The sequence below is a fragment of the Pararge aegeria genome, chromosome 11, assembly GCF_905163445.1.
Source record: "Pararge aegeria chromosome 11, ilParAegt1.1, whole genome shotgun sequence".
Classification (NCBI taxonomy): Eukaryota; Metazoa; Arthropoda; class Insecta; order Lepidoptera; family Nymphalidae; genus Pararge; species Pararge aegeria.
The window spans coordinates 4870035-4896724 of record NC_053190.1 but is presented as its reverse complement, the minus strand read 5'-3'; the positions used below and the strand labels follow the sequence as shown (position 1 = coordinate 4896724).

At 36.4% G+C, this 26690-nt stretch overlaps 5 protein-coding genes across 5 annotated transcripts; 1 reads left to right on the top strand and 4 right to left on the bottom strand.

Annotated features, from left to right (window-relative positions):
• Positions 1-1578: 1578 nt before the first annotated feature.
• On the bottom strand, positions 1579-9793 carry LOC120627289 (cytochrome P450 4C1-like). Its single transcript, XM_039895233.1, has 9 exons — positions 9623-9793; positions 6896-7005; positions 6171-6261; positions 5712-5897; positions 5065-5441; positions 4461-4529; positions 3305-3473; positions 2799-2978; positions 1579-1955 (listed from the first exon to the last, which is right to left on the bottom strand). The coding sequence occupies exons 1-9, from the start codon at positions 9774-9776 to the stop codon at positions 1789-1791; spliced, it is 1503 nt and encodes a 500-aa protein (XP_039751167.1). The 5' UTR covers positions 9777-9793; the 3' UTR covers positions 1579-1788.
• A 4151-nt stretch (positions 9794-13944) lies between these two features.
• On the bottom strand, positions 13945-21717 carry LOC120627383. Its single transcript, XM_039895377.1, has 5 exons — positions 21569-21717; positions 21363-21489; positions 16578-16848; positions 15792-15914; positions 13945-14122 (listed from the first exon to the last, which is right to left on the bottom strand). The coding sequence occupies exons 2-5, from the start codon at positions 21440-21442 to the stop codon at positions 14000-14002; spliced, it is 597 nt and encodes a 198-aa protein (XP_039751311.1). The 5' UTR covers positions 21443-21489; positions 21569-21717; the 3' UTR covers positions 13945-13999.
• Positions 17779-20288, top strand: LOC120627323. Its single transcript, XM_039895299.1, has 2 exons — positions 17779-17935; positions 19146-20288. The coding sequence occupies exons 1-2, from the start codon at positions 17800-17802 to the stop codon at positions 20033-20035; spliced, it is 1026 nt and encodes a 341-aa protein (XP_039751233.1). The 5' UTR covers positions 17779-17799; the 3' UTR covers positions 20036-20288.
• On the bottom strand, positions 17929-20743 carry LOC120627322 (protein ALP1-like). Its single transcript, XM_039895298.1, has 2 exons — positions 20384-20743; positions 17929-19021 (listed from the first exon to the last, which is right to left on the bottom strand). The coding sequence occupies exons 1-2, from the start codon at positions 20707-20709 to the stop codon at positions 18127-18129; spliced, it is 1221 nt and encodes a 406-aa protein (XP_039751232.1). The 5' UTR covers positions 20710-20743; the 3' UTR covers positions 17929-18126.
• A 1712-nt stretch (positions 21718-23429) lies between the features above and the next one.
• LOC120627324 lies at positions 23430-25203 on the bottom strand. The gene is made up of 3 exons (XM_039895301.1): positions 24930-25203; positions 24016-24135; positions 23430-23563 (listed from the first exon to the last, which is right to left on the bottom strand). Exons 1-3 carry the CDS (start codon positions 25065-25067, stop codon positions 23438-23440), a joined length of 384 nt encoding a protein of 127 aa, XP_039751235.1. The 5' UTR covers positions 25068-25203; the 3' UTR covers positions 23430-23437.
• Between the last annotated feature and the right edge of the window lie 1487 nt (positions 25204-26690).

The following is a 26690-nucleotide window of genomic DNA, read 5'->3' as shown; positions in this document are numbered from 1 at the left end:
AGGAGTCATTGTTACTTACGATACCCTCATAGACTTCTATCCAAATATCACAGCCTTAAAAAAGCTACAAAGACTGTAGCAGGCATGGGCCCAGAAGTTTTCAATAGGATACCAGGTAGCATAAGAGATGCACCAAATAATAATTTAGGAAAAAACTGAAGACTTGGCTTGTCGAGAAGGCTTTCTACAGTTATAATGAATTCTTGGATGGTAAAATATTGTGAAGATTGACTTTACTTATTTGTTATTATAGAATAATATTATAATGAATTTATAAAATTACAATATACATTTGCATGAGACAATTTATTATTGAATAATTACTTTGTGACGTATAATATTAATATTTATGAATAAATGACTATTGACTATTGACTATTGACTAAATAATACGCAGATTGCGTGCAAATGAAATGAGAAGTATGAAATATGCATTGAATAGACGAGAAAGAAATCAATGTTTTTTTTTTTATAATAAGTAAGTATAAACAGCGCGAATGAAGACAAGATTTCAATAAGGCGGCCAATATCGTGCTATCTCCTTCGAATAATATTGTGGGAATGAAGTAGCAGTAAATCGGCCATCTTATATGAATCTATTCTTTAATTCCTCGTGGCTATTATGTATTACTACTAACATTGCAATCGCTGGCTAAACCTAACGAGATATATTAAATCAATGTACAACGTTATTGTACATAAAAAGGTGAATGTAAAACTTCGAAATGTATGTTTCATTTAAAACCAAATTATTAGCTTCAAACCATTGTATTACTTTTGCGAGAGAGTTGTTTAATTCGTCATCGTGTATTAGCTACACGTCTTATAATTTTAAACATTAGTGATGTATCATCAGCAAACAATACTATTCCGCGATTGTCTTTAGCAAGGTAAGGAAGGTCATTAATATAAATAAGGAATTAAAAAGTTCCTAATATAGAACCCTGAGGAACACCATTTTTCACAACTAACCCATTAGAACGCTTCCCATTAACGTCTACAATTTGAACCCTGTTGTGCAAGTAGTAACTGATCAAGTTGTGAGCTTCACTGTAGTGGTGTAGTTTTCTGACTAACATTTCATGTACAAAACAATCAAACGTTACTCCTCCCAGGCTTCAAATATATTTTGTATTAGCTCAACACCAGCGTCGGTAGTTGAGCGACCCCGTTGAAAAACCAAATTGCCTAATCTTATTTATGAAAATAGGAAAAGGTCCGTGTTGGCAGCGGTCGGCGGGCACGGCGTGTGCTTAGCGATCGCTATTGGTACTCTCCAGCGAGTAAAATAAAAATAGTACGTAAAGATACCTTTAAGGATAGACTAATTATAATCAAAATATTATTTATCACTCCGAACTGCCCCACATTAGTATCTAGATCCGCGCAAAGCTGGGCGGGTCACTAGTAGACTCATAATTTAAAGAGTTTGATATACCCGACTCGCACTAGAAAAATGATTTACACACTAAAAATATCAACCCTCTACCTTCAATTAGCTTTACCAATCAATTAACCTATCAATAACTTTAATACGAAAATTTAAGTTGATCAATCAACTAGAGTTTGGCCCTAGAGTTAGTTGATTTTTGGCACAGGTCGTGAAGGAAAGGCAAACAAAGAACACTTTCACATTATAGTATTAGTAAGGATTAGAAAGGTTCACAAATTCCGAATTAGTTCTCATATCTTGTAGATTTTAATTATTTTCTGTAATGTTCGTCTAAATACTAACTAACTACCGCAAGAAATTGCTTCAATTACAAGCTTTTTAACCGAACTTTTGCCTTAACTCGATCTGCGATGGAAGCGTACATATATTGGCTGATTACGAGTACGTAGCACCAGAGCAGTTTTGTATTGTATGTCAGATGGCTTTGTGACGGCTTCTAAACGAAATCTTCGTATCAAACTGGATACCAGTGTCTTCATTTCAAGCATCGCAAACTTTTGACCTGAAATATAGATTTTTTTTAAGATAAGCCGTTAATTCGTTCTTTGATGATATGTTTCCTTCCGGCTCTGATCATGAAATACGCAGCCATCAATATCTATTTAACTAGCGCACACTGTATTAAATCTGTAAATGAAATATCTGGTCTCCTTTTTATTAACGTAGTCTAACGTTGTAGTAACCCAGATTTTGGTCCCCTTCTGACATTTGAAAGATGCAGTCAGTTAAAGTGTGACAAAACACTGCTTGACTATGCTGACCTTACTTCTCATTTATTAACAAGGGAGTTAGAGTAGACAATAATTATTGGCGTTCAGTCTTTTGAGGTATTAAATTTTAGTTTCAAAAGTTACCCATAACTTTGCAAGACTTAAATTAAATAAATAAATATACTACGACAATACACACATCGCCATCTAACCCCAAAGTAAGCGTAGCTTGTGTTATGAGTACTAAGATGACTGATGAATATTTTTATGAATAATATACATAAATACTTAGAATATACAGATAAACACCCAGACACTGAAAAACATTCATGCTCATCACACTAACATTTTTCAGTAGTGGGAATCGAACCCACGGCCTTGGGCTCAGAAAGCAGGGTCGCTGCAAACTGCGCCAATCGTCCGTCACTTAATACAAACATAATAATATCTATCCACAAGTTAAATGGATAACAGATAGTTCACACATATTTAAGGTTGACTCCATTTTTTTTTCGAGATACTAAATACTTTTTTCTACAGTGATATAGGAAATGAATACTATAACGTTGGAAATCAAAGTATTATTTTATGCGTTGTCGTCGCTGGTATCTTATCAGAATCAGCTAAAAAATTACCAATGCAGTTCCTAGGTCCCGCGCTGAAGGGTATAAAAGCGTATCGATGTCGGTTAATGCAGTTTTCTGGACGGAATCTCTCGGGTATAAAACGTTCCGGTTCAGGATAGAGGTCCGCGCGACGATGTAAATCATATATGAATATGTGGTAGTTTGTGTTTGCCGGAACTGTGTAGCCGCCTGGAAAAGAAATTTCCCGTAAAGTACTGAATACCTGACTTGGCAAGCTTTGGCCAAGGCTAATTACCACCGATTAAATCGTACTGGTACAATGCCTACAAACAACCAGATGTGTCAACAATATCTTTATTGCTATGGTCACAATGAAAACCTCCTTTTACACTCATCTTTCACAGTTCGTTATGAAACAAAATCTGTGAGAGTATTTCACTATTTTGTAGTGAGTTTCAAAATCCATGGTCCTAGGCGGCTTGTTTCAATTGACTTCCAGTGACTCGTTTGATATCGTTGGTCCCCTAAATTGCACTAAGGCTATGAGAACTTACTTAGATTCAATTCTTCAGTAACAAATCGTGATATAAATGGCACGCTTGGATATAATCGTAAGGATTCCTTGATACAACATTCGAGATATGACATTTCACTTAGATCTTGCATACTGGCCGGGCGTTGAGAGCTTTTAAAAATAGTTTGCATTTCATCATATAATTTTTCCTACAAAAAAAAACAGTATCAATATAATGAGTACCTTGTTTTCCCCTTTTCTTATTTTATATCTGCGGTTTAGTTTTGGAGCGTTTAGAACTTCGGCTTGGATTTCAGGGAGCCCAGTTTGAATCCCAGCGCACTTCTATCTTTTCAAAGAGTTATGCGCGTTCTAAGGGATTAAAATATCCCCTGCTTCTATGGAGAAGGAAAACATCGTGTGGAAACCTGCATGCCTGAGAGTTCTACTTAATGTTCTCAAAGGCACGGTGAGTGCACCACTGGGCCAGCATGGTGGACTTCAGCCTGAACGTTTCTCATTAGGAGTGGACTTCTCAGTGGGAGGAGACCCGTGCCCAAATCATTCAAATCAAATATTTTATTTCATAGTAGGTACCTAACCGTCCACTTTCTGAATATCATACAAATCTGCAATTTTTTCATAATAACAGGAGAACAACAAACAAATAATAGCAAAGACAACAACCGGTTCAACCATTTGTAAATTAAGTTTTAAAAACAAAACATTGTTGCGATGTTACAAACAAACAAAATCACTTTTGTGTCCCGATTAGTTTTCGTAAAAGTTATGTAAAGCTTCGTTTAAAGATTTGTATAAAATCTGACAGTGTTTCTGCTGCACGCAAAATATCTATAACTAATATAAACGGTCTTAAATTATTGCTATATTTTTTACATTTTCCCCCGTAAAAAAAGAGTGATTTGCTGTAAGATCTGTCAATTAAGTTTAATTCAGAGATTTGTACGCAAAAAATTTGCATTAGGTATCTAACTTTTTCAAAACATTCCCAAAAAAATATTTACAAAACCCTCATAATTAGCCTGTCTTCATGTGTGAAGAAGTCAAATGACTTCTCCGACCGTGCCGACCCCATACTATTAAATACTACGTGGTATAGGGGGCAAGAATAAGAAGATTATTTTAATGATATTAATACAGTTAAAAACAAAATCAATAGATATTTACAAACTTACTTGTACTGCTGGCTCATTAGCAATTGCCATTATCAGGAACGATAAAGCCATAGCCGTTGTGTCATGGCCCTGAAAAAAAAAAGCAAAACATAGCTTATTTACCATAAACAGCAACATTATGTTTTTAACCACAAAAAAGGAATCCGCTATCAATTCGCGGAGTGAATATTATTTTTATTTGTATATGTAATTATATAGTATGAAGTGACGATAGCCTAGTGGTTAGGACTGCAGCTTCTCTTTCGGGGGGCCGAGTTCAAATCCACCTGTAACTTTTCTTAGTTATGTGCGTTTTAATCAATTAAAATATCACTTGATTCAACGGTAATGGATAACATCGTGAGGAAACCTGCATTCTTGAGAGTTCAAGTTATTGTTATCAAAAGAGTGTGGAGTCCACCAATTTGCTTTGGGCCAACGTCGTGGACTACGCCCTTAATCCTTCTCATTGTTGGAGGAAACACAAACCCTAAATTGATGATGATGACGATGATGTGTTTATATCGATTTCTTGGCCGTTGTACCTAAATATAGAATGTTTTATTTCGAATCTACTTATCATATCTTATGTTGTGAATAATAAAACTTCAAAAACAATGGTTACCTCAAACATAAATGTATCGACCTCTTCTCTAATCCCTTCGACATTAATGTTACCTAATTTTTCATTTTCAATTAGCAAGTCCAGCATTGCTAGTCTTCCTTTCTTGCCTAGATTTTCACCATCTCCCAGTTGATTCGACTTAATATCCTTCAAAAATTGTTTTCTTTCCATGATTATTTTATTGGTAAATGTATGCAAGTCCGACAACGCTGCTTTTTGAATACGTCCAATTGATGACAATTTGAAGAAGACTTCAAAATGTAGCCAGATTCTACATAATCTTTTTACAACTGACTCTCCGACTATATCTATAGCTTTAAAATATTTCTCCATAACAGATTCGATTCCTTCGTTCATTGAGGTTCCCATAGCCGTTTCTGTAAATACAAATATTTTGCTTTAGTCTAGAGTTATTTTTGTGAGTTTCCTGAATAAAAATTATTTTCGAACCTTCTGTAATCTCACTTTTCTACTACTATATACGTTGATAGTAGGTAATAACTAAATTTGTCAACTTCAAACTTAGGCTATAAAGGTTTCGTTCGCGAATTGCTATAAGAAGAACTACAAGGTATTATTTTTGTTAAAAAATCAAAGTCCAAGATATTTCTTATGAGATAGCAATTTTATGAGCAAAGAAAACTCACCACACATAACACGGAGAGTTGTAGAGCTTATCAAGGGCAGTATATCGGTTTGTGCATTGCCGACCTCCGCCTCTACTTTTTTCATAAACTCTTCAGCTTGTTCAGTGAATGTAATCGAAAATTTCTTTAAAATATTGAAGTGGAAAGTTGGCGTTAACAACTTACGTCGCTGGTGCCATTTAATTCCTGCAATATTACAAAGTGATTCACATAAAGGATCATCAAACACCAATAGTCTATAACAGTCTCCCAACGCAAGGGTTTGTCTATAACCACCATGCTGGGCAGACGAGTTGATTATGACAGTAGATGTTAGAAGTAGGAGATAAAGGATACGATAGGATAATTAAACTCTCCTAGTTGTACCCCCTAATTCAGAATTCTGAAAAATTAACATGCTGCACAAATGTTTTAGGTAACAAATAACTTTTCAACTTTAATTTTATCGATTTTACCTACCGTTACTTGTTAATAGACCTTCGCCCAGCCAAGGTTTAAGAAATTGATACACTCCCTCTTTATAGTTGTAACGAACCGATGACAATATTTTCTGAAATATAAATGCAAATCCATTTAAAACAACAACCCTAAACTTTATTACCTATAAATGTGGTGCAGTGCGGTAAAAATACTAGTAGATACATAATAAGTACATCTAATTTTATTCACCAGAAGTTCTTGAAAGTCCTTGACATAAATTTTCAAAAACGTTAGCGAAACAAACCCTCCCTGTTTTACGCCAATCGAAATCTTTAAACATTTTACATTTGTCTGGATGCTGCGACAGTTTGTAACGAACCAATTAACTATTAGTAAAATTAAATATTAGTGTTTTTTTTTTACTACAAGTTAGACCTTGATTGCAATCTCATCTGGTTATAAGTGATGTATTCTAAGATGGTAGCAGGTTAACCTGTTAGGTCGAATGGCAGTTCTATTAAGCCCATGCCTACCCCTAATCAGTTACTACGCAACATCGTACCAGAACGCTATAATGGTAACTATCCATGGCGGAAACCTCCCATCAGACCAGACCAGAGATACATCAGAAATTATAAATTCCCATATGGCCAGGACTCGAACCAGAGACCTCTAACTTAAAACCACATGGGATGGAACCACTAAAATTTAAATTAAAAATAAGAAGTAACGATTAGTTTTAATTATAAATAATGAATACTTACCTCAATATCTTCGGGATTATATAAACCCACGGCTCTAGCATTGAAAGCATGCAATTGATGTAGACCACCAAAATTTTTGTACACTATCCGTAGAAATAAAAATAGTTCATCTAAAAAAAGAAAAAAAAAATATATATATACTAGCGCATCCCAGCGCCATCTGTCGGGCTGATTTGTGATTCTGAGCCATTCAGGGTGCCACCCAAATGCATACCAAAAAATTAATTCAGATCGGTCCAGCCGTTTAGGAGGAGTTCAGTGACATACACACGCACACAAGAAATATATATATAAAGATATATTAGCATTATATTATATATATATATATATATATATATATATATATATATATATATATATATTGAGAAGATATATATTGAGAAACTCGTAACAATAAATAAAAAAATTAATAAATATACCTACTATGACATCATTCAAGAGTAATTAGCTATTAGTTATATTTATAGTTTACGTAACGATAGCAAAAAAAACGTTAGGTCACCATTCCATCACCGATGTGCGATGTAGCTGAGCTCAAAGCTAGGCTACGAAACAATGAGACCTCATTAGCGAATCCCTAGTTAAAATACAAAGTTCCAATCTGTAGAACCAGTGGCGTGCAGTGGGTATCTTACCAGGGTATGCATACAGTAGAAAAATTGCATAAAACAGCAAAATCATGTCCCTATACGAGCTATATATAAATTTTAGGGTAAGCAGTGCTTTTGCGCATGTATGAAGTGCACGCCACTGTGTAGAACGTATCCCTTTATACAAAAAACATTGCTCCATTGAACTCGATTCCACCAGTCCTTAGCTAAAAGCATCATCAGCATCACATCAACCCATTATCGGCCCACTACAGCCTCTACAGGGCACGGGTCTCCTCCCACAATGAGAAGGGGTTAAGGCCGTAGTCCACCACGCTGGCCCAGTGTGGATTGGTGTGGACACACCTTTGAGAACATTATGTAGATCTCTCACGCATGCAGGTTTCCTTACGATGCTTTCCTTCACCGTTGAAGCAAGTGATATATTAATTACTTAAAACGTATATAACTTAGAAAAGTTAGAGGTGCGTGCTTGGATTCGAACTCGCCCCCCCCCCTAAAGTGAAGTCGAGCTTCTACCCAATGCGCACAGCTTAAAGCTAATAAATAGTATTAAATAGTTTAGCTAAAGATGGGATAAGAAAATAAACGTTCCGTATTGGATGATAACATTTCCATCCTCAGCTACACAGTTTAACACATGTCTTGGCTCTTGTGAAAAAGCAGCCTTAAGGCTAATTTATTTTACTAACGCTACTCCATTGCGGGATGCAGGACTTTAAAGAAGACACTTAATCAAATTTATCAAATTCAATAAATCCTTATACTCGTACATGTGGGCCTACCACCAGTGGCGTGCACAGGGTTTTTGACCAGGTTTATGCATAAAGAAGGAAAATGGCATAAAATGGAAATATCCTTATGAGTTATACAAATATTTTTGGGTAGTCAGTGCTTTTGTGCATGTATGAAGTGCACGCCACTGCCTATCACTGCCACATGAAGTGATCATACATAATTTCTTCCAATAATGTAACGTGATGGTAATAGCATTATATACATTTTTTTTGGTCTTAATTGACGGACCAAGCACATTTGCTTGGTCCACTTGATGGAAAGTGGATAACCATCGCCTGTAAACAGAGCAACACTTCGCAGGGCATGTAAGGAACACGTCCTGCAACGTACTACAATTATCGGCCCGACCCGGGACTCAAACCCTAGATCAAGGCATCAGTTGACAAACATGCTAATCAATAGAACCATCGAGGTAGTCAACAAATATCTTTGAAATAGTCTCACGTTGGAATATTAATTTAATGTTAGACTTTTGGTAAGATTATTTTTACTGCGTCGCATCGCCTGCTCGCGCTATAGCTTCGCTACACAGCCTTCCTGAACTTGACTTTCAAATGCATAAAGGATTTTTAAAATCCGATTAGTTTCAGGTAATAATGCGTTGAAACAAACAAACAAAAATCCAAAGTCTTAGGCGTTATTAAAAGTTGTACAATTATATAGATGTGTTTAGAGTTTTGGGCTTTAAACAATATGTTTAATTATTACAGTTCACTATATACCTAAGTACATGAATGATACTAAAATAATAACTTCTCTACTTACGGTTACGCACGTTACGTTATGCAGTTGGACCCCAAAACTTCAAGAAGAAAATAAGATAGGTTAGCCTTTCGACCTACTTCATCATTCTCAACCTCAAGTTTTTTTTTTTGTTTTTTAATATATAGACAAGTGCTTGACTGCAATCACACCTGATGGTAAGTGATGATGCAGCCTAAGATGAAGCGCGCTTGCCTAGAAGATGCTTATTCACTCTTGATTTGAAGGTACCCAGATTATAGGTATCGAAGACGGAAGATGGGAGGGCATTCCAGGCCTTTAAGGTGCGAATCAGAAAGGAAGAACCACTAATGGCGCAGGCCACCTCTCACCCACCAAGCTGCTCCGATGTGGTTTCGCGGACTTTAAAGATTATTGTCACTATTATATAACTGATAACAAACCGAGACCGGTGGCTTAACGTGCGCTCCGGGGCTCTGAGGTGGACTACGCCAATTTCTTAAATCCCAGGTACTGCTGCAAATTTCTTTAGCGATAAACTCAATAAATGTTACTGGAACCGAACTCAGAATCTCTTGATACTCTCTACACTTACCTAAAGGCAACAAAAAATGAAATGAATTTCCAATAAAAGGCCATCTTTTTGGCCCTGGTATCTTGCTCAGAAGTCTTCCGGTTTTCCGGTACCGATCGTACAAAAGTAATAACACTATTATCGAAAGGAAAATAAATGCTAGAACTGGAAACATTATTTTCCTGTTAGCTTTAAGACGTTAAACGTTTAACTGATACTAATAACAATTGCTTTGTATTGCTATTATATACGATTCGTATTTATATCTCGATTTGTTTGTATGCCACTCTGCGTTTTAGGGACGATATATTCCTTCAACATTTGCAGCCGACGTCGGCGTTATTGTACTCGAATGTCGGAAGATTAGATAAATACAGTAGGTGCAAATACAGTACTGCAGGCCAGTAGTTTTCAGGATATTGGTAACATTAAAATAAGATTTTTATAATTTTTTTATTAGTGTTATTATTTACACTTGGAAATTTTTTACATGCATTTTAAATTTAAAAAATTAAAACACGATGGTTCTTACATGTAGTTTTCTCCAGCTGTAGCACATATCTAAAACATATCAGTAGTAGTAGAGCTTTTTGTCACAGATCTCGCCCGGGGAAGTACCTACTACCGACTCGCCCTGGGAAGTCGGCCGATTGGCGCAGTGGGCAGCGACCCTGCTTTCTGAATCCAAGACCGTGGGTTCGATTCCCACAACTGGAAAATGATTGTTTGATGAACATGAATGTTTTTAAGTGTGGGTGTTTATCTGTATATTTAAAGAATTTATATGTATTATTAATAAAAATATTCATCAGCTATCTTAGTACCCATAACACAAGCTACGCTTACTTTGGGGCTAGATGGCGTTGTGTGTATTGTCGTAGTATATTTATTTATTTATTTATATTTATTTATCAACATACCCATACTGCGCTTTCTTTGGGGTTAGATGGCGTGATACACACTGTCGTAGTATATTTATTTTTTTATATCATGATATGATGAAAACTACCGCCATCCTTAGCTTATTATTGGTATTTGATGGGGATGTTGGCCGATGTCATTACAGGCGTATGAGGCTAAAAACCAAAGCCTCAGATTGATGGACACAGTTCGGTATTTTGTAGTACGTGTAACTTGCGTGCTCTGCGAAGTGTTGTTCTGTTCATAGGCTACGGCTTTTCACTAACCATCAGGCTCTGCTGGGGCTTCAATTATAACACTATTAAAGCAAAACGAAATTTCGAAGCTTCATAGGCACATAATCCTCTAAATTCATCGGAATTATTGAGATCTAAGATGATACATAAGAAAAAGCATAGTTACAGGACATACTGGGAAAACGGTAAAATGTTAGTAGTGACACCTTAGTTTAATATTTAGACCATAATCTACTGGTATTAAAATGGCGGCTTTCCTCAAGGTCAAAGGAGAAGTCAAAGGGTAATTAGTAATTAATTACTGTGTTCCGTTCGAACAGAGGTTGGCTTAAATCGATTATAAAGAATGATATTAGGAACAAAAATCATTAACCGGCATTATTATGTGAGCTTTGACTGGGTTAATTAACCGTTCGTTTTCGATTTCGCACTTAGCAGCACGGTAGGGAGCGAGCGGGCCTTGTGGTGGGCGGGCATTCTTACCTTTGCCTAACCCCGTGTACTGTGTTGGTTGGCTTAAATCGATTATATAGAATGATATTAGGAACAAAAATCATTAACCGGCTTTATCATGTGAGCGTTGGCTGAGTTGGTTGACCGCTTGTTTTCAATTTGGCGCTTAGCAGCGCGACGGGGAGCGAGCGGGCTGACCCCATGTACCCTATGTTTTGATATAGCGTACCAAACTCGATTTGCTTTAATCAAGCCGGTTTAACCTGAATTAATTAACCAGCGGTTATTCTTAAACCGATTTCAAGCCCTGACTACTAATATCTATTCACAGTAGTCTCTATATACATGATAACCCTTTGTCCTGTGTATGATGGATGCAAACTTTGCTCTATATTTTATCTGTGATTGAACGGGACGTCTCCTAGTTTAGTTGGGTGAAATTGCACTTCATCATCTGATAGAGCCCAATTACTGCTGATTTAAGACACATAATTACATTAAATACACTATCAATAAATGACGCTGGACAGGTCAGCTATCTGCCTATTTAGTATTATATTTTATTGCTTGATATCGGACGTCGGGAATCTAACTGGACACTGGATCGTTTGGCAAGCTATCTGGTGTAGTAAGCGCTATCTTATATTATGTAGGAAACCTGGGTTTGAATCCTACTATAGCTATATTTATATATACTAGCTGGTGCCCGCGACTTCGTCTGCGTTTGATTTTGTTTTTTTATGTGGCATTTAATTTAGTTGTAGTTCTAAAAAAAATTAAGAATTCAGTATTGCTAAGCCTTAAATGAGGGGTTCGCTGCTGTCCGCTGAGGAGTTCTGTCCTCTATCTCCAACCACATTCATCAGATCTTCACAAAGTTTGGGCAAAATTAAACAATTATTATAACCTCTATCGTACAAAAATATTTATTTAAATCGGTTATAATTTGTCGGAGTTATGGTGTAAGATCGTCAAACACTTTCATCTCCTCTCCCAAAGGAACCGCGCTTAATGTCGGGATAAAAAGTATCCTATATTACTTCAAGCACTTCCAAGAATGTTTACAAAGGTTCATGAGGATCGGTTAAGTAGTTTTTGCGTGAAAGCGTAACAAACTAACTTACATTGACATTTATAATATTAGTAGGGATAGGGATATATAGCTAAGTATTTATAATTTTTATCTTTTCTGATTTGGTCTGACGGTTACGACTCTACTAACCACGACGTGCGGTTAAGCGATTTAGCGTTCGGATTCGATGCCGTGTACAAATCTTATAAAGGATATAGGTATACTTTAACTGATTTATCGGGATACTTTGCTACCATCTTAGATTGCATCACATACCATCAGATGATATTGAAGAGAAGGGCCAACTTGTAGTGGTATAAAAAAAGTACTTAATAGAAAATACCAGGTCAGAATACAGTAAGACTTATTTTTCAAAATTACAATTCGATTATTATAGTAAGTCATTTCACTTATTAATAACTAGCTGTTGCCCGCAACTTCGTCCGCGTTTAATTTTGTTTCCGCGTTAAAGCATGCCGTAGGTACAGTTTATTTTAGAGAAGTGTGACAACGATAACTGGAGTCAGTAAAGGAATAGGACCCACTTTGGAGAATTTAGTGTTCGGTTTCAGCTTTCATTACTAACACCGAATAAATAATAACCGCTTCTTAGTAGGATTGTAACTCTAACACATATTTTTTTTTATGAATGTCTTTACAATTCATTGCTGGTGTGTATTATGAATAAATAAATAAACAGCTACACTTCATAAAGAAATACCCTCCAAAATTCATGACTCTAGGAACAGCAGTATGTTGGCTGTGCATTGATTTTTACGTCGTATTTCATTCAAAATTCAAAATTCATTTATTTCAAGTAGGCCTAATATAAGCACTTTCGAAACGTCAAGTCTGTCTGTTTGATTCCTTATTTAACCCCTTAAGGATGTAGAGTTTCCAAAAACTGGGACTTTTAATATTTATGCTTAAGATAACTTATAAGCTTTATTAACCATCTTGGATTTTCTAAATATCATTTCTTAGTGCGCGGTTACGTAATAACGGAAACCTACTGACCAAATTCCAAGTTTCTAACCCTAGCGGTATTACCTATTGCTTCAAAAAATAATTATTGTATAATTAGTTTTTAAAAGACAATGTGAGATGGTGATAAAAAAAATAACAACCGGCTAAGTTTGTTGTGGGCTTCTTCTTAGACCAGGGCGCGTTTGGAACCCTCGTAGCTTTAGTTTTAAGTTGACGAATTTGTTTATCGCCATCAACTCACTCCTATGTCATATTTTACATGTAATGTACGCATAAAAAGTGCCATCTATGTGCCTATTTGAATAAAGAAATATATGACTTTGACTTTATATATATATATATATATATATATAATATTTATAATAATTTCTTTCATCTTTAGATTAAATTACGAAAAACTATCGCCCTTAAACAGAGCAACACTTCGCAGAGCATGGGGCCCTAAAAAGTTTGTACCCGTGGCCCTGTCTCCAATATCCGGAGGCGCAGATGTTAAGCCTCATGTGCCAGTAATTAAAATACTACGACAAAAAAAATGCTGCTTGGCGGCAGAATTAATGCTTCTACACAGCTACAGCACTACTACAGCAGGGCTAATACGGGCAGGAGATGAAAATTATATCCCCCGATTATATCCCCTAAGGGATAAGAAAGGCATTTTTGAATTACTTAGAAATGTGCAATAAGTATATATTATTAAATATTTTATTAGAATAGCGTTAAGTTTTATTAACATCTTCCGTCAAAGCGTACAGTTGGGAACTTCAATGGCGCTGCAACTTCTTGCATAAGTGGTGCGATGATGTCACGCGCCCATCTGACAAAGCTGTCATCATTATCACGAGAGTGGAACTGTAAAAAAAAAAAGTCCAGTCAGTTGACGCGAAACTCTAGTCCGAAGTAACACAAGTGGAAATCGCATACCTACTGATGAATATTACTTATGTATGAGAAGAAATTGCATGCCTACTGATGTATATTACTTATCATCATCATCATCACTTCAACCTATTGAAGTCAGCTGGACATAGGTCTTTTGTAGGGAGTGCAAAAATCCACGGTCCTAGGCCGCTTGTTTCCAGCGGCTTATAACCTTGGAACCCTAGCGTCCATCGGTTCTCCGAGCTATGTGCCCGCCTATTTCCACTTCAGTTTTGACACTCGGTGCGATATGTCGGTAACTCTGGTTCATCTCCTCATTTCTGATTTAATCATGTAGAAATACTCCCAACATAGCTATCTCCATCGCCCGCTGAGTGACTTTTAGTAAGATAAATAAGATGCCGATATTAAGCGACCACGTTTCAGATCCGTCAGTCATCACTGCCACCTCGCACTGTTCGAAGACTTTGATCTTTATATTACTTATATATAAGAAGAAATCGCAAATCTACTGATGCATATTGTCGATATTTTTTGCATAGAAATATTTTATGAACTTAACTACGAGTATGTATTGTGTTACTTTATACAACATTGGCTATGTTTGATGACCGGTGGTGACAATTTTGGGATTTATAAAACCCAAATTCTCTGGTCTGGTGGGAAGCTTTTAGGCCGTGGCTAGTTACCACCCTACCGACAAATAGGTGCCGCGACGTTACACTTTTCATCCCGGAAATACGAAAATTAGTTTGTTGACTTACACTGTTTTCGCGTAGCAAAATTCGCATTGAAATGGTTAGTACGGAATTAAAGATACAGAACATGCAAAAAGAATAGATCGACGAAACGGCTCGCAATGCTAATTAAGTATAATTGTTATAATTAGCAGATAATCAACATTCTCTTTATGGTGAATAGAACTAATGACTATAATTATTGACATAAAATTATACCATATTAATATCACAATATCATCCAGCATAATTTTATTAGCTATTCAACAAATAATAATAGCTCAGTAATTTAGTCTGCGCATTTGTCTAACAAACAATCGCGTTTGTGTATTAATTACTGGTGAGTATAGGAATAATAAGTTAACGATAAAACTGCTTGGAAGCAGGCTCAGCTCTCATCTCTCACAAGATAGAAAATGTATTATAAATTTTTTTTTTCATTGTAAACTGTAAAATGATGTTGAAAAAGAGCAATCTGCTGAGTTTCTTGTTGGCTCTTTTCGGTGGAATCTGCCTTCCGAACCGATGCTCACTACAAACAGACTAACATGACGTTTCAAAAGTGCTTATAAACTACTACTACTACGGGCCTACTTGAAATAAATGAATTTTGATTTTTTTTTAGTAAAATTTGTCGGCAGGGAATGTCAGAAATTCAAAATTTGGGAATTTATAATTTCAGACTGAGGCCGTGTTCGGCCGTGATTCGGCCGTGGCTGACAAAGACCAGATTTTTATCGTTTCGGTATACTTATGCCACGTAGTAATCGATTATGGGGTTTAATATAACTGGCCATTTGGTTTGGTTTGTTCGTTAAAGTCTTAGACTGCATCATCAATTTACAATAAGGTAAGAGACAATCAAGAGCTAACTTGTAGTTAAATAAAAAAAAAGGTCTTACTCCTCTAGAAAGCATTTCTGTTATGTTGTTGGCTGGTTTATAAACCATACGACGGTTATTAGACGTCGTTGTCACAGCATTCGCTGTTGTTGTCAGCTCGTTGGTATTGGAATTCCATGAGATCTAAAATATTATAACGTCATCATTATCGTCATTATCACCGTCACCATTTATTTTCATTACCAACCAGCTGCCTGCAGGGCAAGGGTCTCCTGTCAGAACAAGAACTAAGGCCGTTGTTTACCACACTGACCAAGTGCGAATTGCTGCACTTCATACGCCTTCATGAAAATTATGCGAATTCTCAGGCATGTTTCATCACAATTTTCCATCGCCGCTAGAGCATGTGATATTTAATGGCTTAAATTACAGATAACTCAAGTAGGTATTGATTTGTGCTCGGTCGCCTCGAAAAAGGCCTGAAATCCCAACTAGGCTAGTCTTTATCACAATAAAGATCAATATTAGCCTGCAAACGTACCAATGATGGCCACAGTTATATAGTCAAAAGCTAATTCATTTCAGTTCATTAAAAACAACAATGGTGCATCACAGCAAGCAATACTTTCCCACTTACAAGGTAAGGACGGTCTTTAATATAAGGAACAGAAAAGGCCCTAAACTAAACCCCTTGGGACACCGATTATGTCAACTGACCCATTAGACCCCTTGCCATTAACATCTACCTTTTGAATTATATCTGTCTAAGCTGTTGGTTGTGCTTTTAAAATGAATAAATCACCAAAAATACCGTTGTATTTGAATAGAAACATAATGCATACCAACCAATGTCACAAAGGAGACCAGAAGATGAGAATATTCTCCAGTAAAACGGTGCGTTCCAGAGTCGTCTAGATTGGCAGTAACGTCGAAACCAAGAGTGAGCTCCCTTAAATTGACCTGGCCTCGTATGTTTTGAACAGTTGTTTGTGTTCCATTGACTGTAGTTGTACCAAATATGGGTACTATATTGGTAAGATCAATTTTCTCAATGGATACAACAAAGCTGTTGGTATAATTGACGGTGCCTGTTGCGTGCCATTTGTACAATAGTTCACTGTGAAACCATTAAACGGTATATTTACTTTGACTCTTTTATTATCTCTTATATTATCATTATCTTCAGCCTATGAATGTCTGTGTGATGAGCATGAATGTTTTTCAGTGTCTGGGTGTTTATATGTATATTCTTAGTATTTATGTATGTTATTCATAAAAAAATATTCATCAGTCATCTTAGTACCCATAACAGAAGCTACGCTTACTGTGGGGTTAGATGGCGATGTGTGTATTGTCGTAGTATATTTATATATATATTTTTTTTATATGAATATCTAACAACGGGATTAGATTCACAACTACCTTGTTGGTGTTATGCTTAGGATATTCTATTGTGGATCCTGAGGCCCTAGATTTGATTTCTGGGTGGAGCTAAACATATATAAATTTTGTGCTAAAAAAACCCGGACTAAATACTACAGCCCAGCCAACTATTTAGACAAATTACTCATCAGAATCCGATCGTCAATTGACTCACACAATGCAGAGAAATATGTTTCCAACACCCGCCTGGTATATTTTCGGTACAGATTTAAAGAATGTGTATAGCAACTTCAACAATGGTGATCCACGCTTTTATAAAGATGTAATAAATTCTAGTACAGAGAGTTAAAGAGAGTATATGTTTCTGTCTGACTTCTGTATTTGATAACAAATAAATTATGGACTAGATTTTTAGGCTCAACTCACACTGGCGCAGAGTCGAAGCGACGCGACGCGTCATATTTCTCCGCCTAAAGCATATTCACCTTTATTGTTCTACTATTTAAGTACAAATTTGTGCTATGTAAATATGGAAGCGCGCGTCGACGCGCGTTGACGCGCGCATTCGCGCTCCGACGCTCGGCTGGAGTCGAGCGGATTCGCGAGTCGCCGCGCGTACTCAGGCGCAGTGACGCGTCAGACGCCGACCACAACGGACGGACGACAGTGCTGAACTACGACGACAATGGACGAAGATGAAAAATTAATTTATTTAGTACAGAAGTATGATTGTCTGTTTAACGTCAAGGCGAAAACCTACAGTGATAAAAATTGTAGGAAAAATGCCTGGCAAAAAGTAAGCGGTGAAATGCAAATTTCTGGTAAGTACTATATAATTATTATTACATTTAGGTACAGACGACAGCACGTCAAACGTAACAGTTTGACCTTGAGCTCGTATTTATTCCGTTCGTGCTAATGGCGGCTTTCGTAGTGCAAGTGTTACACTTGACGTGCTGTTGTCTGTACAAAACACACACAGTTATATTTACGTAACATTATGATCACTTCTTTAACATCGTCTGATCATTTCAGTTTGCCATGGTACTGCCCCATGCTCGGATATAAAATAAGATTTGAATGTCTCTCTGATCACCATGGCATTTGTCATAGTATGGTAATCGACTGACCGTATATCTTGTAATATACTATCACTTGGCAATTCCAAGTTTTCGAGTTCGTCATTTTCTCTTACGTAATTATGCAAACATGTGCATGCAAGAATCATAGAATCAAGATGCATTGGTTGCATTTTTATTTTTTTTTGAAAAACCTCAAATTTTTGTGTCAGAATTCCGAAAGCACTTTCTACTAAGCGCCTTGCTCGGCTTAAGCGATAATTAAAAATTTTCTTATCATGATTGTCAGACACCTGATTTCCAGGATATGGTCTCATGATGTGTTCGGACAAGGGAAATGCTTCGTCTCCTACAAAAACAAGTGGCATTTCCTCTATCATACCTGGCAACCTTTTATTAGGCGGTATACCAATCGTATTATTTTGTAATCGTTGTCCAAATTTAGAATTGTTTAATATGCCACTATCGCTGTTACGTCCATATGCTCCGATGTCAACAATAATGAATTTGTACTTTGCGTCAACAACAGCTAACAAGACAGTACTAAAATATTTTTTGTAATTGAAGTACAAACTGCCGCTATTCCAGGGAGCTCTTATATTGACGTGTTTACCGTCAATTGCCCCTATACAATTAGGAAAATTCCATATGGTTCTGAACTCCTCCTCTATTTTAGTCCATAATTCTTGTGTTGGCTTCGGCATGACAATTGGCTGTAAATGTTTCCATATTGCTGCGGAAACTTCATGTACAATTGTTAAAACAGTGCTGTATCCAACTCGATAACTTTGAGCTAAGGCTTGAAAGCTAATTGCTGTAGTCATAAATCTGTAACAATTAAAAAATACACATATAATAATACATTTTATTGAATTAAAATAAGAGTTACAATTGTTTTGTGTTACGATAATTGTTTTGTGTTCCTAAAAATTATTTTGTGTTCCTTTTTCAGAGGCAGAGTGTCAAAAGCGGTGGAAAAGAATTCGAGATTGTTACAAGAAAGCAATTAGGCTAAGACAGTTTAAGAGTGGTTCTGCTAGATCAAATGATAAGCCAATAAGATTTGAAAAAGAATTGGAGTTTTTAAAACCATACTTGCAGAACAAACCACAGACGTCTAACTTAGAGAGCTCCGAAGAAAATGACGTAAACACTGATACCGACACAAACTTGTCCGTTGCGTCGCCATCTCGACCCGAATCACAATTATCCAGTCATTCCGATACTACTCGAAAGAAGTCACAACCACTATCACAAATGTTATTCGCACAATATTTGGAAAATAAGAAAACAGAAGAAGATCCAACGGACACTTTTTTTCTCTCTATGTCCAAAACGGTTAAACGGATGCCAATACAAATGCAAGTGCTACTGAAACGACAGATATTGCTTTTAGTAACTGACGCGGAAATAAAAGTTGCTTCGAATGAAATGTGCACCTTTCAACCTGAAACAACTAATATCAACTCAACGCAAGCAAATACTTCTTCATCCATCGGCTATACAACAGAACTACGAACCGAATCAGAAAGTCTTCAGCTACAATCTAATTCCACTAACTGTATTTCTAATTCCAACACTTATAAAATGCAGCCAAATACCGGGTATTATACAACACAGCTACCAACCATTTATACTCCTTCTAACACATACTCAATGCAGTCAAAAACGTCATCCAGTAGCAACAGCATAATCCCTAATCAGTTCGAAAATAGCACTTCTTCGAGATATCGTGTGGAAGATCGTATGGAAGATCTCGACCTGCCACCTTCACCATACATACCATTGCCGATTGGGACGACGACGCGGCAACAAAGGGATGGTGATAATGACTACAGTTAATGACGTTATGTATGACTGATTTAATGCCATGATTTACGGTATAAGGGACGGTTCTCCAAAAAATTATAAATACTTATTTTTTGTCATACCTACGCCTGTACTTTCCGGAAATAATGTGATGTAGATTTTAGCTTAAAATTATGTGATAGGTAGATATGCATGGTATCAGTTTTCGAAGAACTGTCCTTGTGTACTTAATAATGCGCGTAAAATTAAAGATAAATAAATCTATGTAAATTAAAATAAATGCTTTTGACTCTTCCTAATCAATTTACATTTTTTATTTTTATTTTAATGCTTTAGAATAGAATAGAATGGAAATCTAAGCTAGCTTAAAAATGTACTTACCTCAAGCATATTGATATCCGCTCTTCAACGGAAATAGGTATTCTTAAATTTGTTTCTTGCTTTTGGATGTGAGGCCTCAAAATATTTACCAAATTTTCAAACTTATCTAAACCCATTTTATAATAATCATAAAAATATCTTGGGTGCAGACTTAAATCATTACTACAGAGTGTTCTGAATTCGCCAAGTATATGTCTTTTCTTCCATAACTCGTGAACCCAAAATTTTCGTTTTATTTTTCTATCCTCAGCTGCTGATGTAAATTCACTTTCTTCCTCTTCAGCTTCTGATATTAGAGCAATCATGATAAGATCGATATCAACCATTATAATACTGTCGAGCGAGCACCATTCACGAATGTTCGAAAGTCTCTGAACTGGTTCCGTCACTACGCGCCGTCGCGCACAATCGCGCGTCGCCTCGCGAAGACGCGCGTCGCCTCGCGAAGGCGCGCGTCACCGTGCAAAACATGACGCGTCGCGTCGCTTCGACTCTGCGCCAGTGTGAGTTGAGCCTAAGGTGCTGGAAATAGGCGTCCGGTTTCTTTTAATTTCGGGGCAAAACAAAACTTCATCGTGGACAAAGTCACGGACAACGGCTAGTATAATATAAAGAATACTTCATTGCACAAATATCTATTAGGTTGGTGAGAACGTCAGAAAATTTACCAAACACATTTCTGCATTAAAGAAACAAAATAACTCTAGACTTAATTATGAATTAGCTATCGCCGCGAATAAAACGGCAGTTCAGAAAATAAAGAGAGTTGTTTGAAGAGTAGAATATTTCCTTCTCTTCTACACCGTACTCGTCATAAGGTTTGGAAGGGAAGTAGTAAAATTCTAAACACTTAGAGCGCTAAGCGACTTTCATATAACTTGTAGAGGTGTAAGTTAAAATAAGGGCACCAAATAGCATCTCCATTTTACTTCCAATCCCTTAACACGATAACTTATCAACAGTTAATGTGATAACTTACTCGACCCTTTGACCTCTGTTATTCACTTTCATATTACACCATCTATAGTCTCTTTCTATATGAGTGAATACTTCTTGCATAATCTTCGTGTAATATGCACTGTAGCCCACCAAGCATGCTCTGGAATCTGAAGAATGGTGACACTTATCATAATTTTGATTATTTATATACGAGTTTTCGAGGATGCGAACGACTTTAATAATTACCAATTTTGTTTAAATAATAGTATGTTAATCAAACAAACCGGGAATTAAACCCATATTTTGTTCCCAGGTTGGGCCAGAAACTGTAACGTATCGGTTAAAAATCCCAGTAAAAGACTTTAGTTTGAAAATTGGCAGTGGCAAAATAATCGTTAAAGTCCACCATAAACTATGTAAAGCTAGAAGCTATTCTGAATATCTGTTCAGTAAATTAAATAGCATTTTTAATCACTTGGTTAACACGCGATGGTAAACAAAGAAAGAAAGATGATGATGATTGCCAAAGATAAACCTATCACACGATTACAAAAAAATTACATTTGATACTTACTCCATGTTTGACACTGCACAGAAATCACAAAAATCAAAACAATGCTTCCTAATACTTTAATCATCATATTAACTAGGATTATTAAACATTGTTAGCAAAAAGAATGAAAACTGTGTGGTTATTCCGATTTTGAGACAGGTAGATATGGTATCATAATGCAATTAATAATTAATACCATAATCAATTGAGTTAGATCCTTCGAGATATTAAGCTTTGATTATAACAATTATTAATAATTAACGATAACAAAAACTTCATGCAAAACATCAACGTAACAAACTTGGAAAGTAAAACCCTACTTCTCTTTGAATACCACCTAAAAAAAATAGTAAATACCTATTTTATAAAATTTTAAAATCCTATATAGGTTGGTAAGGAATCTCCACAACAAGACACTAAACTGAATATGATTTATCATATAATTTTTATTAGTGTTTTACCTACACTTGGAGGAATTATCAATGTTATAAATTTAAAATGCATGTAAGAATTTTCGGAACCGACAGGATTTGAACCTGCGACTCTGGCAATCGCGGCCTGAGCGCTTTATCCAATTAAGTTACGGCTCTCATGTCAGTCTTATAGCAACTAGTAGGAAACGTTGCAGTTTCGATCAACTTTTTCAAAGGTCCATATTACAATGAGACACGTTTGAAACAAGAGATGACACATTGCTTTTTAATATTTTTTATTAGTGTTTTTACCTGCATTTGTATGATAATGGGTTGATCGCGGTGGTTATGGTGGCGATCCAGTTAGGTAGATCCAATCTCGTGAGAGAGGTGAACCGCCGAATCCAACTCGGATGGGCAGCGTTCAGGAACATCGTGACTTATTTTGAATCAAAATCTCTTACTGCCTGAAGAACAAAGTCTTCGAACAGTGAGTGTTATCAGAGATAACTTACGGATCTGAAACGTGTTCGCTTACTATGGGCCTCTTAAGAACGCTCAGAGTTACTCAGCGGGTGGCGGAGAAAGCTATGCTTGGACTATCTCTACGCGATCAAATCAGAAATGAGGAGATCTGTAGAAGAACTAGAGTTACCGGCATAGCTCAGCGAGTCGTGAAGCTGAGGTGGCAATGGGTGGGGCACATAGCTCGAAGAACCAATGGACGCTGGGATCCTAAGTTGCTGGAATGGCAACTCCGCACCGGTAAATGCAGCGTTGCTCGGCCCCAACGAGATGGACAAACGACATCAAGCGAGCCACTGGAAGCCGCTGGAAACCAGCAACCCAGACCCGTGGATTTTGGAACTACAAAATACCTATGTCCAGCAGAGGACGACAATCGGCTGACGTGATGATGATGATGATGATTATGAATGTCCATGAATGAATAGTTCATGATAACATACGACGCTACAGTGGAACTCAACACATAAAACTCCTACCTTTTCGTAATCAGGACAAAGGAAACAAATCAATGTAGCAGTATTAGATATTTATTTAACGTAAAAATAACGAGTGTAAGTTAGAATATAAATAATGATTTTGTGTTAATTAGAATATAATTCATGTAATACATAATACATAATATTATGCTGGACAATCGTAACAAATTCTTGGAAATTCTATTTCTTTAGTCGCCAATTCAAGAGTTATTGGTCTAAAAATGTCTGTTGCCCAACTTGCTACACTAATAGCTGTACTATTCCAGTCAAACTGAAAAAAAAGTTTGTGTTAATTTTACATCTGGGAGTCTGTTTTTTGGAATCGATGTGTTAACGAGTTATGTGAGTTGGATTCCCGCAATCCAATTTTTTGTCGCCTGCATCAATAGTAAATATCTCCACTGTATAACTGTCGATTGCAGTTAACAAAGAGCACTCTGCCTTTCTGATTTCTGAACCTAAATTTGGTATCAGAATCAAAAAGTTACAGACTTTGTACCAAAAATATCAATTTAATATGGTACTACTATGAAACAGTGTTTAAAATTTAAGTCACATATTAACCACGAAGTTAACTGTCCACGTCATGGATATTACGCGAATAGTTAATATTCCAAAGCTACATAGAATCAAGACCCAGAAGAGCCACTGGGAAGTGGAAACATACATATAGGAAAATGTACGAATTGGCATTGGAGTGGATAACAATGTCTACAAACTTACTAAAACCGTGAAAACTTTTGTGACATCATTTTCCGGAATAAATTGTATACGATTCGTTGTCCTTATTGGTCCACCGATGATATCTACTTTTATAACATCCGTAAATAAGTTTTTAGTTATCTGTAATAAAGATATCCTTTAAATCACAAAGTCAATCAAAAAATATTTATTTGTATACATAAATTGATAGGCTATGCTCATTATAAACTACAAACACAATTCCTGTGTCTGTGATATGAATCACTTGCATAAAGTCATAGAAAAATTTTGGCAAAAGGAAACGGACGCACAAAATATTTAATTTTCAAACGCTAAACACAACGTAAAGCCAAAGCCAAATGAACCCATTTGCATGCTTTGGGATTTAACTTGCGGTCCAGTGTAAAAAAAAGCGTCTACAAAAAGCGCTCGTTTAAGCAATAGTCATGTTATTTGTCGCACAAGATTGAATGGTTTCAATGAAATAACAGATATTGGATAGAAGCAGGCGTTACTTTGCGGAAATCCATGATATATTATCAAAATTAAGCTTAATTTGCTATACTCCGCGAAAAGCAAGAGAATCTATGTGGTGTAATTTATAATTTCTTCAATCCTTATACTCCACACCAAACAGATCTTCGGCAATATGGGTATATTGCGTATACGCGTTGTATCTACGCACGTTTCGCTCCGAAACCGGAGCATGCTCAGGAGATGTTGACTTTCCAATGAATAATTGTTACTTAACAATTATTATTACAATGAATAATTGTTAAGTAACAATTATTCATTGTAAAGGAGATGTTGACTTTACAATGAAAAATTTTTACTTTACACCACACAGATTCTCCTGCTTTTCGCGGAGTATAGCAAATTAAGCTTAATTTTGATAATACAAATAACAGATTATAAATGAAGCGAAAGTTTCTTACCGTAAACCGAAACTGTATTTCTGGATAAACGATCAATCCTGTAGAGTGACTTATTTTCTCATTCATTTTAGTTATAACATCAAATCCCATAGCAACGTTCATCATCCTCACAGTTGATCGAACTTCAACGTTCGACATGTTATTAGACGTTAGCCATACTTGTTGTATTGTGTTTTTTATGATATCTATCTTTTGTATTGACACTACAAACCCATCTTTTAAATCGATCGTGGCATATATCGGTTTATTCAAAACCTGCTCGCTGCAAACATTTCAGAAATTAGCCAACTAACCCGGACCTCGGAGAGTTAAACAGTTCCGGTTATCAAATTTATCTCACTCATACTCATCATCAGCCTATGAACTGGCGGCTCTGTACAGGCCTCGTAGATGAGTGGGTTTTAGAGCATGTATGCAAACTGCTGCTCCAGTGCAGGACGGCGAGCTCCATAGATTATGGGGACATACAAATAAACAAGCTATCTGGTGCAAGCTGTAAAAGGGACACTTTGGTACAGAGAATTCTTTCGTATGGTCAACAATAAATGAATGTCTGAAAAAGCGAATAAACTTCATTCATTTATTTTTTTAAAAGCCTTACACCACTTCGTGATAGGTCGTTAAGATGTAAACCAACACAAGGCTGGAAATTTCAGTATTCTGTCTATCTTCTGGAAGGTGAGGTGAACAGTTTAGGTTGACAAGAAAACCCTTAGGTAGGTACAATATCATTTTTAAAACGGTCCCCTCTTACTAACAAGATGATCAGTAAAGCTCCAAGTAGGTTTAACATAAAGCTGGTGGGTAAAATAAATACTTAAGCTTATATATTTACTGTGCTGAATCTAAGTTTGATGCCCGGTATTCCCTTCTCACTTTTAGGAGTTTGCTGCAATAACGTCTTTTAAGGATGAAGAAAAGACACCGACTAGTGGAGCCTAAACTCTTCTCATTCTGGGAGACCAGTGCCTTGTGGTGGGATGGCAATGGGTTGGTAATGAGGTTGACGATGATGTCTAATCGTATCAAAACTTTAAGTTTCAAATCTGACACTCATCCGTGCACGTAATAATTAGAAGTTACCCATCATCCTCCTTCGTGTTTTCTTCAAGCTACCTACCCGACATTGGCGAAGTAAAATGTGCCGTGCAGGCATAACAAACAGCCATTAACCCAAAGAAGAAGAAGAAGATAATTAGTAGTTTCTCTTCACGTAACGAGATATCTCAATACACTTAAATAAGTTTGACTGTTAAATGTCTTCATACCTAACATTAAAACGCATTTCATTTATTTTCAAATTGCACCAACATCTTTGCTCGACCTTCGACATCGTCTTCTGTATGATAGATGTAGCGTAGCTGGTGTGGTCTATTAACCGTACATTTCTTACTGAAATAAATAACAAAGTACACACTATTATTATAATTGTGAATGTCTATCTGTTTGTTTCTTTGTTTGTTACATGAGTATGGCACAACCACTGACTTGGCATTGATAAAATTCAGTACATATAATGCTTGCATCCTTATAATTGACATAACATGATAAATTTTACCCTGGAATAGCACGAGGGTAACTTCTCCAGGTGATATACGAATAAATGATTTGGGTAATGTAACACAGGGTAGTTGCGTCGCCAGTTCCTTTCTTTTGGCTTGAACTTGGCTGACATGCCATGCCATGGGTCATAAAAATATTCCTTGTAGCTAGAACGCACGGATTTATTTATAAATTGTTCGTAATAAAATTTGGTTTACA

Bases quoted from the DNA above. Each gene is read 5' to 3' on its own strand.
- LOC120627383 (XM_039895377.1), bottom strand. From the start codon at position 21,442: ATGCAAGAAGTATTCACTCATATAGAAAGAGACTATAGATGGTGTAAT. The intron at 15,915-16,577 runs GTTGGTATGCAT...ATAATATTTTAG, and splicing joins TGGTCTCCTTTGTGACATTG to ATCTCATGGAATTCCAATAC. The intron at 14,123-15,791 runs GTAAGACCTTTT...TTTTTTTTACAG, and splicing joins CAGAAATGCTTTCTAGAGGA to TTCCACTCTCGTGATAATGA.
- LOC120627322 (XM_039895298.1), bottom strand. From the start codon at position 20,709: ATGGTTGATATCGATCTTATCATGATTGCTCTAATATCAGAAGCTGAA. The intron at 19,022-20,383 runs GTAAGTACATTT...TAATTGTTACAG, and splicing joins CGGATATCAATATGCTTGAG to ATTTATGACTACAGCAATTA.
- LOC120627324 (XM_039895301.1), bottom strand. From the start codon at position 25,067: ATGTCGAACGTTGAAGTTCGATCAACTGTGAGGATGATGAACGTTGCT. The intron at 24,136-24,929 runs GTAAGAAACTTT...TCTTTATTACAG, and splicing joins AAATACAGTTTCGGTTTACG to ATAACTAAAAACTTATTTAC. The intron at 23,564-24,015 runs GTAAGTTTGTAG...CTTTTTTTTCAG, and splicing joins CAAAAGTTTTCACGGTTTTA to TTTGACTGGAATAGTACAGC.
- LOC120627289 (XM_039895233.1), bottom strand. From the start codon at position 9,776: ATGTTTCCAGTTCTAGCATTTATTTTCCTTTCGATAATAGTGTTATTA. The intron at 7,006-9,622 runs GTAAGTGTAGAG...TTCTTTTTTTAG, and splicing joins TCATTTTTTGTTGCCTTTAG to ATGAACTATTTTTATTTCTA. The intron at 1,956-2,798 runs GTAATTTTTTAG...TCTATATTTCAG, and splicing joins GGGACCTAGGAACTGCATTG to GTCAAAAGTTTGCGATGCTT.
- LOC120627323 (XM_039895299.1), top strand. From the start codon at position 17,800: ATGGACGAAGATGAAAAATTAATTTATTTAGTACAGAAGTATGATTGT. The intron at 17,936-19,145 runs GTAAGTACTATA...TTCCTTTTTCAG, and splicing joins CGGTGAAATGCAAATTTCTG to AGGCAGAGTGTCAAAAGCGG.